General features: G+C 37.0%; 1 protein-coding gene across 1 annotated transcript in view; it reads left to right on the top strand.

Annotated features, from left to right (window-relative positions):
- Positions 1-20,058, top strand: part of DPY19L2 (dpy-19 like 2) — a 96,704-nt gene extending 76,646 nt beyond the window's left edge. Inside the window, exons 18-22 of the mRNA XM_019418155.2 lie at positions 7,036-7,155; positions 8,075-8,249; positions 11,150-11,249; positions 12,595-12,720; positions 18,004-20,058. Of these exons, the coding sequence (XP_019273700.1) occupies positions 7,036-7,155; positions 8,075-8,249; positions 11,150-11,249; positions 12,595-12,720; positions 18,004-18,154 (672 nt within the window). The 3' untranslated portion in view covers positions 18,155-20,058. The remainder of the gene's footprint in view (positions 1-7,035; positions 7,156-8,074; positions 8,250-11,149; positions 11,250-12,594; positions 12,721-18,003) is intronic.
- The last annotated feature ends 546 nt before the right edge of the window (positions 20,059-20,604 follow it).

The following is a 20,604-nucleotide window of genomic DNA, read 5'->3' as shown; positions in this document are numbered from 1 at the left end:
GTACTTGTCTGCCTCATGTCAGCACAGGAGAAGGAACAGGGAAGAGCCTGCACTGGAGGATTGATGCGCTTGTCTGCATTGAATCAGCAAAGGAGAAAGAAGAGGGAAGAGGGTGCTCTGGAGGTTTTGTAAGGGCTACTAGGCCTGGAAATGGAAATGTGAACTTCCTGCCTGCAGCTGGAACTCAGGCATGCGGCCACGCCTGACTGCCGGGGAGCTTGGGAAATGAAGTCTAGCTGCCTGTCTGAGAAGAAAAGCAAAGAGGTCTGGGCCACGGAGTGAAGACCTAAAGAAATTAAATAGCTTTTGTCAGGTCTACAGCTATCTGTTACTAAAGCTTGCATTTGAACACTAGCAGTCCGTCTCCAATGCCCTCAAAGTAGTAGTCAGCCCTTACTGCTTCCTGTGTGCATGGCATTTTGGGGAAGTGATTTATGTCTCTTTATAATTTAATTCTCACAACAACCCATTGAGGTAAGTACTATTATTTTGTATATCTTACAGGTGAAAGAGAACTGAGGCATGGAGAAGTTGAGTAACTTAGGGTCGCAAAGCTGAAATGACCTTAGCTTTGTGGAACCGAGGGCCATGAACCCAGGCCATGTAGCAGCAGAGTCCGTGCTGTTAATCGTTCACCACATGCTACCACCTAACGTGAACTGCTCTTATGCAAGTCAGCCATGTCACATTGTCCACTTTACTTAGTGGTGCACATTCATACTTCATATTTTATCCTACTGTATTTAAAACCCACCTCGGGGCACCTGGATGGCTCAGTCCATTAAGCATCTGACTCTTGGTTTCGGCTCAGGTCATGCATGATCTCACAGCTCATGGGTTTGAGCCCCACATCGGGCTCCACGCTGTTGCCGCTTGGGTTTCTTGCTCACTCCCTCTCTCTCCACCGCTCCCCCGCTCACTCTCTCAAAATGGATAAATAAACTTAAAATAAATAGCAAAATAATAAAAAAAAAAATAAAATCCACCTCTTTTTAGAAACAAAGTATTCCTTAATTTTCTGCCCTCATTTTTCACATTCTTTTGCTTTCTTCTTTCATTTCTCCATTTATCTTTGTTTTATCCATTTTAATTTTTTCTGCTAACTCTGTATACTAATCCACTCAATCTTTATTATGTGCACCTGTACACCAGGTCCGTGCTTTCATGGAATTTAATGTATAGTGGAGGAAGACAAGCAACGTGAACACCTCATTATATGTGCCATGACGGAGGAAGTAGATAGACCAGTAGCGCAGAAGAAGTGATTAAATCTGTGTGGAGGAGATAAGGGTAGTTAGGGAAAGATTTTATTAATGACCTTAGAGGAGGAGTTTTCCAAAGTCAAAGCATGGGTGTGTATAAGGAAGCCATAAAGTAGTAAGTTATGTTCAGAGCTGCAGGCAAATCAGTATTGCTGATGCATGGAGAAGGCAAGAAGTAGCAGGAAACGGCCCAGGTTCAGACTCTGGTGATTTTGTATGCAAAGACACTGGACTGTCTCCTGGACTTTATTGTTTAGGAGAGGTGGTATAGTCAGATCTGAGTTGTAGATATTTTCGCCCTGTTGGCAGTAGAGAGGATAGCTTTTTAAAAGGCAGTCAGAAGTCAAGCAGACTAAAAGACAGTGACAGCAAATCTGTTAATTTTTTTAAACTAAAGAGAGTCTGTTAACTCCTGATACATAGATTAAATGTCTAAAAACTATAGACTTCCGGAAAGAAAGTATGTTGAGCAGTGCCGATGTGGTCTTATGTCTGGCTGGCTCCTCATCCCACTCCCACTTGAGAAATCTGTCTCCTTACAAGGTTTTGGAGATGGACTGTTTTCACCTTAGGGATGATAGGGTACAGAAGGCATAGCCCTGAGAAGGGTAGAGGGTCCATCTTACTCTGGATGTGATATGATAACAAAAGTTTCTACATTCCAGCTTGTTTCAGGATTAGGTAAGGAGTCCTTAGGATAATTAGGGAATAAGTTCTAAATTCCTTGCTTTGTGCCAACCCTCTGAATCCGGGGCAGTCCACAACCTTCAGCTCATTAAATAAATCCCTGGGTTACCTCTGTAGTGTCATGATAATTGGCAAACTTTGTTAGATGAAAGGATTCTGTGGTGATTTTTTCCTCCCAATTTAATGTATTTATCTGTATTTTATTTATTTCATAAGCTGGTTTCTTTTAACCAATTTTTCTATTTTATGGGCTTAGAAATTGGTGGAGTACCCTGTAATTCGCAGGAAAGAAAAAGAGGGGAAAGAGTTAGAAACAATATTTATTGCCAGAATGTTATAGTATCAATGAGGAGCTACTGTGAAGATAGGCGAGGGAGGGATAACACTGAGGGTGTTCAATCCTGAATATTCTCTTGACCCATTCATACCTCCTTTTGTCCGTGATGGCCAGTCCTGTATCAGCCTTCACTCTTTTCCCAATCCCTAACCAATTTCATTAGTTTATATTTGATTCTTTATATTTTAAGTCAGTTGAGTTTGTGTTTTTTATCATAAGTAAAGTTTTTCTACAGCCAGCCAGAGAGTTTTTTGTGACATAACAGCTGAAGCTGTCTGAACCAATATAGAGGTATCCTATTGAAGGAGTGAAGTAATATGGGGGGAGAATTACTTCTTTTGAAGAAATGGATTGAGTGATGTATGTTGGGGTCTGTACAAGTCTGTGTCCATGGACTAAAAGAGCCATGTGGTTGATAGTGTATTGTTTGGAGAGGAAGTATAGTGGTTAAAGACACAGACCTAGGATCTGGCTGGCCTCACATCCTTGTTCTTCCATTTACTGGCTTTGTGATCTTAGCCAAGTTACTTTACATCTTTTTGGGAACAACCAAAACAACAGCAGTAATAACAGCACTTAGCTCATGTGGTGGCTATGGGATTAAATGAGTTCCATGTAAGATACTTAGAATAATGCCTAGTATAAGTTAAATGCTGTGTAAATTCCCACTTTTAAATTTGTGTGCCTTTTGGACCTTTTGTCTGCCTTCTGTTACCTGTGCCGGTGAAGGGCATCCCTACCATGTTCTCAAGACGTTTTTACATTGTTGTGGGAGGCAGTTTTTTTTTTGTTTGTTTGTTTGTTTTTTTATTTATTTTTGGGACAGAGAGAGACAGAGCATGAACGGGGGAGGGGCAGAGAGAGAGGGAGACACAGAATCGGAAACAGGCTCCAGGCTCCGAGCCATCAGCCCAGAGCCTGACGCGGGGCTCGAACTCACGGAGTGCGAGATCGTGACCTGGCTGAAGTCGGACACTTAACCGACTGCGCCACCCAGGCGCCCCATGGGAGGCAGTTTTGACCAGGACAATCTGCCATTTGGACTGGCCTTCCGTACTTAGTCTTTGTTTTCTTTGTGCTTGGTAGCTGCTACTTCACACTTTACCCAGTTGGCTCACTTTCTCCAAAGATGGGTAGTGAACAGTTCGCTGGGCTTCTCTTCTTTCCTTGTTTCCAGCCTCTAAAAGATGTTGTGGGGATTTTCCTAGTTTTTTATGTGGACAGAAGTACTAACGAATTGACGACACTGTACTTATAGTACAGATTTTTGGACTGTACTTTTTTTTTTTAAGTTTATTTATTTTGAGAGAGAGAAAGAGCCGGGGGAGGGGCGGAGAGAGGGATGGCCCCATACCCCCAGCACAGAGCCGGATGAAGAGCTTGAACTCACAAACTGTGAGATCGTGATCTGAGCCAAGATCAAGAGTCAGATGCTTAACTGACTAAGCCACCCAGGCACACCTGAACTGTACTTTTTAATTGTTTTTTTAACATTTATCATTTTTGAGAGATAGAGCATGAGTCAGGGAGGGGCACAGAGAGAGAGAGAGACAGAGAATCTGAAGCAGGCTCCAGGCCCTGAGCTGTTAGCACAAAACCTGATGTGGGGCTCAAACCCACGAACCATAAGATCATGACCTGAGCCATAGTCAGATACTTAACCAACTGAGCTCCCCAGGTGCCTCCTGAATTGTACTTTTTGACTGTAACCTTCTGTCTTCCATTTGGTAGTTAAAAAGAAAGCTATTTGATAGTTTAGAAGGTCAAATAACTGGCAAGAGAGCTCCATAGAAAGTCAGTAGCCTGTGAGTAGAAGAGTGGTTGGAGCGTGTGGATGACCATAAAAAACAAACATAAGTGGTGCCATTTGGGATGGCTGTTGTATGTCACGCACCCACAAAAAGCAGTATGCAGGGAAGATAAGGAAATGGTAGGGATCTTTCAGGTCTCCACATGAAAGCAAAGTCCTTTCAGCCTTTAGATGATAGAGGAAAGTCAAGAAGAATTATTACTTTGGATTTAATTTTGGTCACATGAGAAGTTGGTCCTAAGAAGAAATGATGGAAAAATAAAGTAGAAGTGATGGGATTCAGGAGAGACCATGATAGTCTCATCTGTGGCTCAGAATAACCAAAGGAAGGCATATTGGGAGAAGTCATGTGTACTTGCATTAATTAGACCATATCTATGGTAGTCTATTTCTAGATGCCACATTTTAACAAAAACATGGGTAGTCTGTACCATGTCCAGAGCAAGGTAACCAGAATTGTGACAATACAGAACAGCGATCCAAGTTTCTGAATATTTAGCTTAAAAATAGAAAGCTTTCTAAGGGTGAAGGTGGGGTTAGTGCAAAGTCATGATTACAGTATTTGGATAATAGAGAACGGTCATGTGTGAATGGGTTTAGACTAATTTTGTGTAGTTGCAGAGATGTGGAAATTACTGGAGACACTGGTTCAGTTTTAGAAAAGATTTTCTAACATTTTCAGCTATCCATAATTATAACAGGCACTCCCTTTGGCATATTCCTTTTCAGGAATTAGTGAATACCCAGTTCTTAGATTTATAGAAGAGATCTCTATTTTGGATAGATGATTAAAGAAGATGGCCCCTGTAATCTACCAATCTGTGATTTAATGGTCCTAAACAAAAGGACCTATTCGGGTATGAAATACATTGATGTCTTTTGTTCTGTCCACATCATGTCCATGATTTTGTCCAAAGAGGAGTTTGACTAAAGAAAAATGAAGGGGGCACCTGGGTGGCTCAGTGGGTTGAGCAGTGGACTTGAGCGTGGATCATGACCTCATGGTTTGTGAGCTCAAGCCCTGTATTGGGTGCTGTACTGTCAGTACTGAGTCGCTTCAGATCCTCTTTCCCTCCACCCCTCTCTGTCCCTCCTCACTGGCACTTCCTGTCAAAAATAATTTTAAAAAAATTTAAAAATAAATAATTTAACCAAAAAAAATGAAAGATTGATTTTTTTTTTTTTTTAATGTTAAGTTTTGAGAGACAGTGCGAGTAGGGGAGGGGCAGAAAGAGAGTGGGACAGAGAATTTGAAGCAGGCTCCACCCTGACAACAGCCCTATGTGGGGCTTGAAATCACTACTGGAGCCAAAGTCGGACCCTCAACCTACTGAGCCACCGAAGTGCTCCTGAAGGGTTGATTTTGAAATAAGTCTTCCACGTTCCAGCTTTGGGTTGAAGAATTATGAAAAAATTAGCAAATTCCATTTTTAAACATCTTTACTTAAAAAGGAAAAAAATACAACTTTGGGCACAGTTTTGCATTCTGTTTTGTATATAAATTATATATTTCTAAATATAAAAATAACATTTTAAAAATTTTAGAAAGTTCAGGAAAATCCCCATTCAGGAATAACCCCTGTTCACTTTTTAGGTATATATTTTTATAGCCTTCCTCCCTACCCCCCCATGCATGTGTGTGTGTGTGTGTGTATGTGTGTGTGTGTGTGTGTGTGTATACACACACACACACACACACACATATATATGTGTGATATATACATATATATGTGTGTATACATATATATATACATACACATGAATGTTTTTCACAAAATTAATATTTTGTAAGTACATAATTATACACACTGAAACCTTTCCATGCCACTATATAATCTTCTAACATGTAATCTTTAATGGCTCTATATATGTGGTAAATGTGGTGATTTACTTCTCTATATTGGTCACATAGGTTGTTTCTATTTTTGCTGCTAAAAATTCACTTCAATGATCATCTTTGTAGAAGCATTTTTTTGTCTTGATTATTCCCTTAGGTTAGAATGGAAATTTAACTCAGGGGGGTTGGTTCCTTAGCAGGGTCTTGATAAATATTGCCAAATTACAGAAATGTACCAATTAATTATTTCAGTGTATGTTTCGTGGCATCTTCTCTAACACTCAGCATTGATTTAATATTTTTCAATTTTATAGATGAGGCTATCTTTAATATTTAATTTGAAAATTAGAGAGAACATGAATATTCAGTTTCTACTTTCGGTTGCATTATTTTTCTAGTGAAGAATCGGTTGATATTTTATGAATATGTCTGTTAGAAAAGTTTTGTCTAAAACCTCTGCTCAGTAGAACCCCATCTTAATAAAAATGGGGAGTCCTAATCAGTACAAATATTGATATATGTAATTCCACTACTTTAACAAAATTGTTTTGCTATGTGACTGAATGACACACAAGTTTGTGAAGCACTGCATGTTTGTATGTGTCTGTGGCTCACTCCTTCACCTTTTGTGGGTCTTGTTCAAATACCACCTCTCCCATGAGGCCCACCCTGATGATCCCACTTGCAGTCTCAACTGCTCCCACCTGGGGCCTCGCTCCACGCCGTGTCCTCCCAGTCTCCTTTCCTTGGTCCAGTCTCTTCTCCACTGAACTTACCACTTTCTAATAGACTCTGTAATGGATCCATTTAGTTGCTATGACCATGTTTGTTTCTCCTTAATAAATGTTCTAAAATGTAAGTCTCCCAAGGGCAGCAATGCCTCACTGTTTTTTGGTTCACTGCTGTATCCAGAGCCCCCAGAACAGTACCTGACATATAATAGGCATTTGATAAATCTTGTTGAATGAATTAATAAATATTAACAGACTTATAACTCAATTAAAAGATCCTTATCCTAGCAAATGATAATAGTTTTAATATTTTTTATATTTATTTAAAAATATATAAAGTGAAATTGTCATTTTTTTTTTTGTTTTTACAGCTGATTTTTCACACATTGCAACTGTTAGCGTTCACTGTCCTTGCCATTTTAATTATGAGGCTGAAGTTGTTTCTAACACCTCACATGTGTGTTGTAGCTTCTTTGGTGTGCTCTCGAAGGGTAAGGCATTCATTCTTGTGTAACTGTACTGTAGTAACTATAGTAACAGCAGGGTAGTTGCCATGGCTTTGCTGAGTAATCCAAAACATAAGAAAACTTGGTTTAAATTATTTAAAATGTTATTTCATGATTAACTCTGAATAACAAAAGCAACTTTGAGTAGCTTTGAAAATTATTCTTAGATTTTAACCGATACTTTTATGACAACTGAGGAGGCACACTTTCCCCTCTGTTAGTATTCTGTCCACAGACATAGTTTTTTAGAGTTCAGGTCTGTGCAAGAGTTTCTTGACGCATCAAAACTGTCCTCAAATGTTCTAATACTTGAGTAGATACAGGTGAATTTCTCTAGTATTGTCCTGTTTGGCTCCAAGAACCCGAGGGAAAGTTGTCAGTTTGGGAGTTCTGTTACCATTATATACAAAGTAGCTAGAATTTGGGGACCAGTGCACTTCTAGAAACATCTTACTTAGCTTTGATGATAAGAGTCTTGTCTTAGAATATCATAATGCTTATTTTTCCAGGAGGAATATGTGTTTCTACTAGTGGGGTTTCCATAGATGACCGCCCCCCTCCCCTCCCCATGAAAGGCAGATGTTACAGGATTTAGTTCGAGGATGTTCCATTATTTTGTGATTTACTGATCTTAATCCTTGGTGGTAAATCAGTACTAGAAGGGTAAGGTGTATTTCTGCCTTAATTCTTTCGAGAGGAAAGAAAGTTCCATTTTTAGTGGCCCTGTAATTCCGAAATATTTACTATGTTTAAACAGTAGGTGATGGCAGTTCCGTATATTATTAGTGCATTGATCGTATCAAATGGTAATCCACCTGGGTTAAAGTAGCAAGGTGAGAGTTTCTTATTGCCCTATAGCACTCTTCATATAAGAATTAAAAATAAATGGTTTCTTTCATTTCAGCTCTTCGGCTGGGTTTTTTGCAGAGTTCGCTTTGAGAATGTTATCTTTGGCATTCTAGTAGTGATGTCAATACAGGGTTGTGCAAACCTCCATAATCAATGGAGCATAATAGGAGAATTTAATAATTTGCCTCAGGAAGAACTGATACAATGGATCAAATACAATACTAGACCAGGTATGTAGCTGTCTGGTTATATGTATAGTTAGTGACATACACACATTTAAAAATACACACACATGGTGACATTTATACACTCACAGATTTTGAGCATGCTAATTGCAGCATCCACCAAATCAAACCCTTTCAAAAAACAATTTTGTGCCCTCTTTAAATGCCTCCTAGATAACTCAGGAATTTTAATTAACATGGGGAATTAATGATTGTTCACAGTTATATATTATAACTCTGAGATCATTATTGTATTTTAACTCTACCAATGACAAATAAAAGAAATCTTTAATAACAAAATTCCACACCTAGTTACAGGCCATTGGAAAAGGTACTTCTGACCATGGGAATGTCAACAGCACTCCTTCTCCACTTCAGTCAGTGCTGACTGTCTGATCCAACTCTGTAAAACCGGTTGCACACAAGAAGAGTTAAAATCTCAGATATTCTTTTTTCTTCACTAAATCATTTCAAGGAGTTGAGTATAAATCCTACTTTTAAATACTCTAAAATATCATTTTTAGCTTACCTTTTTTTCTTCCTATCTTTATCCAGAACCACCTCAAGCAAAGTTATTTATTTCATGTTGAAAAACCTTTCCAGAGAATAAGTGTTTTCTACAGTATTTTCTATAACTAATCTATAATCTTGTCCCAAACTATTTTTGATATTTAGTAATTTTTTCTGGCACTAGTTGTTCACTATGGCTTCTTTAAATTCATCCTGTGACTCCTTGGGTCACTTTCCTCTTATCATTTATTTGACACTTGCCATTTTACTAATTAGGCATCATTTAAGTAAGTGTTATAAGCTTCAGCTCAGATAGTTGGTTTTCAGAGGTGACAGTACCTAAATCACCGATAGCTGCCAGGACAATTTAATCAGAATTTTTAAATTAATCCTCTTGTGAATTTTCCCTATAGGAGTACCAAGTGTAGGCACTCCCTTTACTCTCCCTTATCCCTTCCCAGTTAGATATTTTTCCCAAGCTTTACCGGGTACCTACTTTCTCAATCTTTTAGTGTGTCTTTCTTTGTTCCAGTGTTCATCTTGGGTTCCTGGCAGAGAGGGCCTACCTTTGGCAACTTCTTCTAAGATAACTCTCACGGACTCCCACCTCAGTTTTAGCTGTCTCTTCTTTGATCTTCTTATAAGTCTTTTTTTCATCCTCGTATTATGAGTTCTTTTATGGTTACCACATGTGTATTAAAATCAGCATGATGCTCTATAGTATGGGTGAGACTAGTGCTTACGTTCAGGTCCCCCATGTAGGGTTGTATAGTTTGTGCACTGCATAAAAGTGCTCAGTTGAGAGGACAAGTGAGAACTGAAATCCAGCCCATGGTCTAATCACCAAGTCATGTATTAGTGAGACTCTGTCAAGTCAGAAGGGATCTTTTTTCTAATATGGCCAGTCGAGTATATGTGGAAATTTCAGTATACATATAGGAAAAGATCATATTCTTTCCCCCACCGTGTTCATATTTATCTCACCACCTAGAGTGAAGAGTATATAGGGCATTTCTCCCCATCTCTGCCACAGATCGTTTCTCTTCAGTAATTACAGCTCTTGCTGAACAGGCCTGCCTCGTGTCCTCCTGATAACTGTGGCCCTGGGCTTTGGGTCCCTCTAGCCCAGGTTTTCTCCACCTTGACACTATTGATGTTGGGGAGTGTCCTGTGCATCACAGAGTTTTAGCAGCATCCCTTCCTCCTACCCACTAGTTGCCAGTAGTAGCACCTCTGTCCCGCACAGCGAGCCAACCAAAAATGTCTCCGGAAGTTGACCACATGTGTCTCTCGGAAACAAAATCATCTCTGGTTGAGAACCACTGCTCTGGCCTAAGAGCTTTCCACCATTAATTATTGAATCTTGTGATAATAAATACACATTTCTATATTGGTTGACTTAAATATTTGCAAATTTAATTCCTATGTAGAGATTTTCATTTGACGTTACATTTAGAATACTTATTATATTTGCAAGCGAACAGTTATTTACAGTAGACCTGAATGACCTGTCTTGTTCTTATTAGTGACTTTATTATGCTGATTAAAAATGATAATAACCTTCAAAATTATATAATAATGTATTATACAACAGTGCCAGGAGGTCAGCATTTGGTCTTTTTGTCTTCCAAGAAACCACAGTTCACAGCCCATGAAGGTCATTTTAAAAGATGTAGCATGAGGGGCGCCTGGGTGGCTCAGTTGGTTGAGCGTCCGACTTCGGCTCAGGTCATGATCTCACAGTCCGTGGGTTCGAGCCCCGCGTCGGGCTCTGTGCTGACAGCTCAGAGCCTGGAGCCTGTTTCAGATTCTGTGTCTCCCTCTCTCTCTGCCCCTCCCCCACTTGCACTCTGTCTCTCTCTGTCTCAAAAATAAATAAACATTTAAAAAAAAAAAAAAAAAAAAAAAGATGTAGCATGAGACTTGCCCTTTGTAACAGTCTCTCAGTTCTTAGCATTTCAGATTATCAGGACGAGATATGAAATTTTTGTAGTATCATCTTTACCTTGAGCTTGACCATGGCAGGAGGCTGTAGTGAAGCGGCTAAGAGGGTTGTCTCTGACACTGCCGAGGTGTGTAGTCTTGGGCCGGTCACTCTCCCCTGTGATGTCTGTTTCCTCATTTACAAGACAAGAATAACATATAGCCCACTTTACGGAGTTGTGCGAGCTAGATTTTTTAATCCTAGTGAAAATATTTCACACAGTTCCTCGCGCAGAGATAACAAAGTTGGTTCCTATTATAGTCGACAATATTGAGCAAAGAATAAGAACGGTGCCAGTGATGATTATTTAAATGTATTTTGTATTCTTAATTTGAGTTCAAATATTATAGATGAAAAAGAACCTTTGTTCTCTTTAAAATATGGCATTAAGGAATATATTCTTGCTTTCCAGATGCCGTTTTTGCCGGCGCCATGCCTACAATGGCCAGTGTCAAGCTGTCTACCCTTCACCCCATTGTGAATCATCCACATTATGAGGACGCAGACTTGAGGTTGGCAACTGATTGAAATGTTTCAACTAGACACGCTTACAACTTATATCGGCTCTTAGAAATAGGGAAGGTTTTATACACATGCATATGTTCTCATCTTCATACTCATGATGGTAGTTAAAAATGTGTAATAACCATCCAGAAAGTATAATTATGTGCCTGTTGACTCTACAGGAGTTTAATAAACCTCTGAAAAAAGGAGAAAGGTTAATTTTTCTCAGAGTGAAGATGTCACATGACTAGCCTGCGTGTGTGTCTCTGTTGCAGTAGAACTGCTAAGTACTAGTCATGGCAGATGGGATGGATCCGGCCCATGGGCGTAGTTGGCTACCCTTGCTCTGGACTCCACAAGCCCCTCTGCCTGATTGAAGAAACCATTCTCCCTCTTATTGGTGGTCTATACCTAGGTTTTTTTTAAAAAACAACAAAAAAAAAAAATACATGAAATTTGCTATATACTATATGCACTTATGAAAATTTAGGGTGTTTTTTTGTTAGCCAGTTATGAGAACTCAGGTTTTTACTGAGGTGTGAAAGTTTTGTTTTCCTTAAACAACTGACTTTAAAAATTATTTTAATCATTTTAGTAATTGTCAGGGTAATCTTTTCCTGTTAATGCATCTTTGGCCTATTGTTAGAGGTAACATTTTAAATTATTTAAAGTTTTATGTCTGGTTGTGGACATTGGACATCCCATATGCTTGAAATTTTAAGAAATTCCCAATGCATAAATGATAATTGCTCAGGATTTCATACAAACACCTGTTTAAGGCCAAATCATCTTTCGTACCAAATTTTGGCAAATAATCCAGTTTCTCACACTTCCATTAAGATATTTTCTCTACCTGACTGTTACACTAGATGCCCTCTATCTCAGTGTTGGATTGGCTACAATTCAACTTCAATTCAGATGCTTTTCAGAGCTTCTCCAGATGAAATTATCTATTGAAACGTCTCCACTCGTTCAGCCTCTATCTGAATGTGTTCCATGAGCAGATTAATTATTTTATGCATTATACAAAGCAAATTTTTTATCCTGAACTATTATCCTGCTACCCAGCTCTAGACTCTAAACCAATTTATATCTGTCTGTTCCAGTAAACACTAACAAGCAGTATATACAAAATTCCAACCACTGTAAGGTTTAGCACATGCACAATTAAGTAGGAATGTGGAAACTGCTATCCAAAAATAATCTATGCTATCCCCAAAATATTCATGCTGCTTGAGGTCATATATATGAATGCTCTATACAGTGAGTATTAAGATTTTGATTTGCTAGCAAAATTTCTCTAGTCTATTCTAATTTATTTTAAAACATTTAACTTGTGTTTTGAATGTAAAGGGCCCGGACAAAAATAGTTTATTCCACCTATAGTCGAAAATCTGCAAAAGAAGTGAGAGATAAATTGTTGGCGTTACATGTGAATTATTACGTCTTGGAAGAGGCATGGTGTGTTGTGAGAACTAAGTGAGTATGAGCCCTGTGCTATACAATATGGAATATCTTTAAGCCACAACTGTTTTACTTTATTATAGTAGTTGTGATTCTTCAAGAATTTTTATTCTAAACAAATTCCACTGAAATACTATTGTGGTAGGGGTGCCTGGGTGGCTTAGTCAGTTAAGCGTGTAACAGTTGACTTCTACTCAGGTCATGATCTCATGGTTCTTGGGATCAAGCCCCATGACAGTGTGGAGCCTGCTTCTGATTCTCTCTTTCCCGCTCTCTCTGCCCCTCTCCTGCTCGCTTGCTCTCTCTCTCTCTCTCTTTCTCTCAAACTAAATAAACTTAAAAACAACACTATTGCATTTAAAATCATTTCACGTAGAAAAGTAAATATCATTTAAAAACTATAGTGTGGGGGCACCTGGGTGGCTCAGTGCGTTAAGCGCCCAACTTCGCTCAGGTCATGATCTCACAGTTTGTGAGTTCGAGTCCCGCGTCGGGCTCTATGCTGACAGCTCAGAGCCTGAAGCCTGCTTTAGATTCTGTGTTTCCCTCTCTCTGCCCCTTACCCACTCATGTTCTGTCTCTCACTCTCTGTGTCTCAAAAATAAACATTAAAAAAAAAATTTTTTTTAAAAACTATAGTGTGTTTTACCTTACAAATTTTTTCATTTAAATTTAGCATCATGTAGCTTTCTTTCATAGTGTTTGAAATTCTTATGATAATTTTTATTAGATGTGTGAAATAAAGATTTGAATTTACAGCAATAGAGACATTAGCATTTTGTTATTACAAGTGGATAACATTAAATTTATAAGACTTATGAAAAAAGTTTCAGATAAGAGAAAAGAGTAAAAAAACATTCTTAAGTATAGTTTCTAGAAATCACAAAATTCTAATAGGCTATCTTGAGGCCTTTTTTAGATTCCTTGACTTAAGAGGTTCTTTGTCGTATTAGGCCTAACATTAAGAATTTTCATTTCTCCTGTAGGTAATTAGGAATTCAACTATAGAACATTTTTGAAGAGCTAGGTTCACAAGTTTAGTAGCTAATTTTTATATCTAATTTTAATATCTAATAAATATATCTAGGAAGAAATGGCATCTTGTAAAAGAAGCAGAAACATAATGTATGTGCACATCCATTAATTTAAAATTTAATAAGACAAAGTAGACTTCAGGACAAGGCATATTACCACAGATAAAGATGGACATTTTATAATGTCAAAAGAATTAATTCATCATCAAAAATATGTAACAGTTCTAAAATGTATGCATCTAGGGGCGCCTGGGTGGCTCAGTCGGTTGAGTGTCCGACTTCGGCTCAGGTCATGATCTCGCGGTCCGTGGGTTCGAGCCCCGCGTCGGCCTCTGTGCTGACAGCTCACAGCCTGGAGCCTGTTTCAGATTCTGTGTCTCCCTCTTTCTCTGACCCTCCCCTGTTCATGCTCTCTCTCTCTCTCTGTCTCAAAAATAAATAAATGTTAAAAAAATTAAAATGTATGCATCTAAACAGAGCTTCAAAGTGTGCAAAATAGAAATATGCATAATTAAAAGAAAAAATAAGCAAATTTTTAATCATAGCTGGAAATGTTAACTTTCTCTACTGAGAAAATTAGATAAAAAGAGTGCAAGGATTGAAAGATAGAAACAACAAAAAGTATCAAATAGCCTGACCTAATTGACTCTTATAGAACAGTACAGGAAGATATATTCTGCACAATACACATTCTTTTAAACGGCACATGGAATTTTCATCAAGAGAAAACATATGCTGGGCCATAAAAATGGCTTCAGTATGTTTAAAAGATTTGAAGTCCTACAGAATTAAGTTAGAAATTAATAATTAGAAATCTAAATATAGATATCTAGTCAATCCATACATATTTGGAAATAAGGCAGTAAACTTATGGATAACTTACGGACCAAAGAAAAAATGCAGAGAAAATTTTAAAACAGTATTTTTTTTCTTGAATGCAAAAACAGGTGTTTTCAACAATGTTGCTGATCTAACTGGATATCTGTATCAAAGAAAAAGTGAACCATGACCCATACTACCCCATACACAAAAATTAACTTGACATGGATTGCAGAACTAAATGTAGAAGTTAAAATTAAAAGATTTCTTGGAACACAGATCACTAACCATTATAAAAAAATCAATAAATCGTTCACATCAAAATCGAAATTTTTTCTTCAAAAGATATTGTTAGGAAAATGAAAAGCCAAGCCATAGACTGGGAGACGATATTTGCAGAGCATGTATCTGATAAAGGAGACACATATTTTGTGTATGAAGAAATTTTATAAAATAATACATTTATAGCACAATTGAAAATGGGCAAACGGCTTGGACAGACATAATTCACGAAAGAAAATATGTGAATAGTAAATACATGAAAAGATGCTCAATATTGTCAGTGTTCAGGGACATGCAAATTAAAACCACAGTGGGATACCGTAACATATACTGTAGAACAGATAAAATCTTAACGAAAGTACCAAATATTGGCAAGGATGCTAGAAATCTCCCACATTGCCAATGGGAGTAAAAATGATACAACCACTTTGGAGAAGTATTCGGAGGCTTCTTATAAAAATTTAAGCATATCTCTGGCCTGTTACTCAGCAATTCTACTCCTTGGAATTTAAACAAGGGACATGAAAATATCCATAGAGGATGTTATAGGAGCTTTATTCATAATATCTCAAACTGGAAACAACCCAAATATCAAGAGAAAAATGAATAAACAAGCTGTAGTATGTTCATACACTGGAATCCTACTCAGCAACAAAAAGGAACAAACTACTGAAATGTAAAAAGGATGAATCTCAAAAACATACTGAGTGAAAGAAGCCAAACACAGAAGAGCACCTACTATGAGATTCCATTTTATCAAGTTGAAAATATGCAAAACTCATGGGAATAAAAACCAGAATAGCAGTTGGTTATGGTGGAGCAGGGGGTGGAGGTGGTGGTGGGAATACTCTGTAAAGGGATTCAAGAACTTTTTTTCTTTTTCCTAGAAGAATGACAGTGTTCATTTTCTTGATTGACATGTTTTTTATACGGGTGGATGCATTTGTCAAAGCTCATGGAGCTGTACACTAAGATCTGTGTGTTTTTACTTATGTAATTATGTAAACAACTTACTCTAAATATACAAGTAAATATTTATGCAAAGAAGAACTCTTCTAAAATTCTGGTACTTAGAAAAACATTTTTACAACTATCACTAATAGCCTTCTGAGAACGGAAGGAATAAGTTGTAAAGAAGGAATAGCACATTTTCTCTCAAGGCAATCTTTTTACAAAATTGGCTGCTTTTGCTTTTCTTCACAACTCTGTTCTATTAAGTATCACATACTCCTTACCTAAAAGCCCTAAGGCTGTGTGACATTTAAGGAAAATAATGAAAAGTGCGAATTGGATTTTCTAGTTTGGGCAAACTGGATTTAGGAGTTATTAATCTGTCTAAGGCCCAAAGAAATTGAACATAAGACCCATAAGAAACCAGTTTTGGAAGGAGTTCAGTTAATATTGGCGGGAAAAGGTTGAGTTAATGCTCGCAGATATTACAGTTATAAGAATTGGGTGAAAACACAGGTACTCTTCACTTTGCATGGTACTATATTAGGTGAAACTTGAGCATGTCAAAGCTGCGTTCTTGCTTTGCATGGTTCCATGGAGCTCAGCGTCATGTTAACTGATGTGTATTGGAACTGTGTCCTCTAAGAGTTACTATGGCACTACTCAAAGCAAGGACATAGTTCCAATATGCAGATGCTTCAGTTAACAGGATGCATGCAAAGTTAGGTTTAATGGTATTAAAAACAACTATTTGAAGTCTCTAGAAAGTGACACAAAAGCAGGGAGAAACTTGAGAAAAATTTGCTCTTGAAGAACTTCTCTGAATTTGTGACCTTCAAACCTAAATCAAACAACGTTTAGTAATCACAAATAAGAATGTGACTGAACACTCAAATCAAAAGGCAGAGATTAGTAGTAGACTGAATACAAAAGCAAAATCCAACTATGTGCTGCCTGTTAAGACATGCATTTTAAGTACAAATACATGTATAGATTGAAAGAAAAGGGATGGAATTGTTATCACGTGAGTAACACATGAAAGCTGTAGTGAATATAAATATCTAGAATATTCTAGAAAAGGCAAAACTATATTGCAGAAAGAAGATCAGTGTTTTCCTGGGCTAAGTTTGGGCGAGAGCACTGACTGCAGAAGGGCTCAAGGGAACGTGTTTCAGTGCTGGGGATTTTTTGTATTACGATTATGGTGGTGCTTACACACCTATACATATTTGCCCATATTTATCAAACTTAACTCATAAAATGGGTACATTTCATTGTATATAAATTGTATACAATATAGCTATTGAAAAATAAAAGTCATTTTGGGGTGCCCGGGTGGCTCAGTCTGTTAAGCATCCAGCTCTTGACTTTGGCTCAGATTATGGTATCACGGTTCATGAGTTCAAGCCCCACATCAGGCTCTGTGCTGACAGCACAGGGCCTGCTTGGGATTCTCTCTCTCTCTCTCTCTCTCTCTCTCTCTCTCTCTCTCTTTCTCTCTCTCTCTTTCTCTCTCTCTCTCACTTACTCTCTCCCCCCCCACACACTCATGTGCTCTGTTTTTCTCTCTTTCAAAATAAATAAACTTAACAAAAATTTTTTTTTAAAAAGTCAATTTCGTCTGACTTCTTCCCTTTACTGACTCTCATGTGGGGTTATTCTCTAGTGGGAAATATTATCCCAGGCAGTTGAATCATAGAGCCACCCAAAATTGGAAAGGGTTGAAGAAAACAAATCTGGCAAAAGAGCTTTCTTTCCTCACCTTGGACTATATGTTTTCATGGTAATCTAGGTTAAATTAAGCTCAAAAATATGAAATTCATCAGGAATCAGATTAGCTCTCCTTTAATTTGTCTCCTACTACTCCTGGCCCTTATGCTTGGATGGTGACACCACTTAGAAAGTATATCTATATTTCATTTTGAAAATAAATTTTTAAATATGTATTTCTGAATGTATATTGGACCTTTATTGGTAGGCTTAATAATATACTGATTATTTGCTTAAGTGGAACAGGAAAATGCAGCATAATTTCATTTTTATCTCTAAATGTTGAAGAGATATTTTTTTGAAATGATGCTTTAAAACCTTTATTAAATAAATTAGTCTCTAACAAACTTGGAGCTACTTTATAATTTACCTATTTCCCCTGTATCTGAATGCATTTTTAATATAGGTATATATGTGCCTTTTTTTTTTTTTTTTTTTTTAGGCCTGGGTGCAGTATGCTGGAAATTTGGGATGTGGAAGACCCTTCCAATACAGCTAATCCTCCCTTATGTAGCGTCTTGCTCACGGACCCGAGACCCTACTTCACCACAGTATTTCAAAATAGTATGTACAGAGTATTAAAGATTAACTGACAACGAGACTACCTATCACACTGTGATGCAAAGAGGTGTGTAGAAAACCATCACTTTGGCTTATTTACATTAAAAGAAAATCACAAGCTTTAATAAGGGATCCTTAAAAAGAAGATGATAAAAATAGTTTAGTTATTCTGATTACTAAAAGGTAAATTGTTTCATTGTTTTCCATTGAATGTCAGCCTTATTAAGCTTGTTATTTAAAGGACGAAATCATCTCATTCTGCAGAAACAAATGTCCATCTTAAAGTTTTAAAGAAAAATACATGTAAAAGAACAATGAGATTTAATAAGTCAAGGGGAGATGTAAGTCCTTTTGCATCCAACTAGGTGAAATATTTCAGATTTTCTCTGGTACCAGCATGTACCAGCTCCAACTCTTTAAACCACTTAGAATAGACTAATGCAGTTTCTGAAAGACACTTCCATAAAATCCTGATTCTGATCACAACTTCTTTACCTCCATGAGGAAATTTGTGTGTAACCACGTGTCTGTTAAGGTTGTTTTTGCTTTTACTAACCCTCAGGAAGGATCTTTAATAGCTTTTAATATTTTTTTATCATTTCAGTTTAAATATTTTTAATAACAACCTATTTTATAATGTTTTGTATCTCTTGAAATTTATTTCCCCAACCAGATAAGTATTTTCTATTGATTAGTTCCCAACCTTAGTTTAACAGGTTATTAATCTATCTTTATAATCCAGTGGTTTTTCTTTTAACATCCAGATAAAATAAAAATTGCTATGGTACATGACCACCTTTTGGGGTTAAATATAATCAGAAAAGAAAATCTAGTTAAATTTATCATATGAGATTTTAAGATTCTAGATCCCGAATGAAACAAAGGCATTTTCATCTTGACAGCCCTGTAGCTCATTGGACATAGTCTTTCTTTCTGATTACTATCTTTCCAATCGCCATCTTTTGTAATAACAAATTTCTAAATCCTCATTTATGTTTGGGTTTGGATGAGGACATTGATGTTTTTATAAATCTTCTCCTCCAATATAAAACCTATGCAACAACAGTGCTTTGGCAGTGGGAAATAGTTATCTTGAAGATGTTGCCAAATGCAAAGACTGTCTGTGCTTGATAGTAAATATGCCACATCTGTAGCATTTTAGTATCTATCTGCTTTAAGTTAATCATCTCAGAGTCTTTGTAATTCCCTTATGTCCTTGGCCCTCTACATTTGAGATAACAAATGACTTAATATCATAGATTTGTTCATATATGGTAGGTAGGAGATTATATTCAAGAAAACGAATAAAATTACTTTTCAACTTTTATAATTGTAAAATACTTCATTTAATACAGGTTACAAAACTGCTAAGAAAGCATACCACGTTTTATCAGTATTTTCAAGTAACTGGGGCCTAGGTATGAGACAAAAAAGAAACGGGAGAGTTAACACCTAACATTCGTAAAAATTAAAATACATTTTGGATGATGTTTTCATAGGAAATATTTTTCAAACTTTGGGAGAATTTTTTTTAAAAGAAGAGCTGTATTACCTAACAACATATTTTATACAAGTGTACTTACATGTATTTATTATTTTCAACTTGTATAGTTGTCAAATATTTTTACACAGGATGCAGAGCAGCTAAGAAAGTAAAACATTTTACTATTTTAGCATTTTCAAATAATTTTTCGGTGTGTAGGGCAAAGAAGGAAAAGAGACATAGCACCTGACATTCATAAAATTAAAGTAACACATTTTTGATGATATTGGCATAAAAATATTTTTAAAGAATCTGGTAGAATTCAACAACCAAAACAGGGAAGAACAATATTAACTAATTAAATGTTTCATGCAAATATAATGTATTGATACGGATTTGTGTTACTTTCATGTACTATATATTTTTAAGAATTAAAAAAGCCCTTGAAGATCCTCTGTGTGTTTTCTATCTTTTCTCATCCTTTACTAAGCATACATTTTGACCTTGAAATAAATCTGGTATGAAGGTACAAATCATAGGTTCCTAAATTTATTAACCATGTTTACATTGGCAATGATCTTTCTTAGCCATTTAAAAACAATTCTGCATCATCTCACACAGAAGTCGGGGTATTGTGAAGGAAATAGTGTGGGCTTTGTAACCAGATAGGTCTAATTTTAAATCCTGGCATTTGTTTTTACTGGGTATATCACCTACCGTCCATTCAAAAGGTATTTATTGAGCCCTTACTATATGCCAGGCACTGTGCTAATTAAGCTTGGCCATGTCTAATGACTATGAACTTCAGTTTCTTCACCTGTAAGTCGGACTCTGTAAATCAGTTCTGTAAATGAGAGCCCAAACTACCCACTCGGTAGCATCATTATGAGATAATGTAAGATAATGTAGTAAAGTGTTTGGCACTTACAGATGTGCACTCAAAAATGTTCCATTGCTACTTCTCCCCGTTCACCAAATAACCAGCTTAGCGATATCAAG

The sequence above is a fragment of the Panthera pardus genome, unplaced genomic scaffold (assembly GCF_024362965.1).
Source record: "Panthera pardus isolate Hobbes unplaced genomic scaffold, ASM2436296v1 HiC_scaffold_8, whole genome shotgun sequence".
Taxonomy (NCBI): Eukaryota; Metazoa; Chordata; class Mammalia; order Carnivora; family Felidae; genus Panthera; species Panthera pardus.
This window is presented reverse-complemented; position numbering and strand designations above follow the sequence as displayed.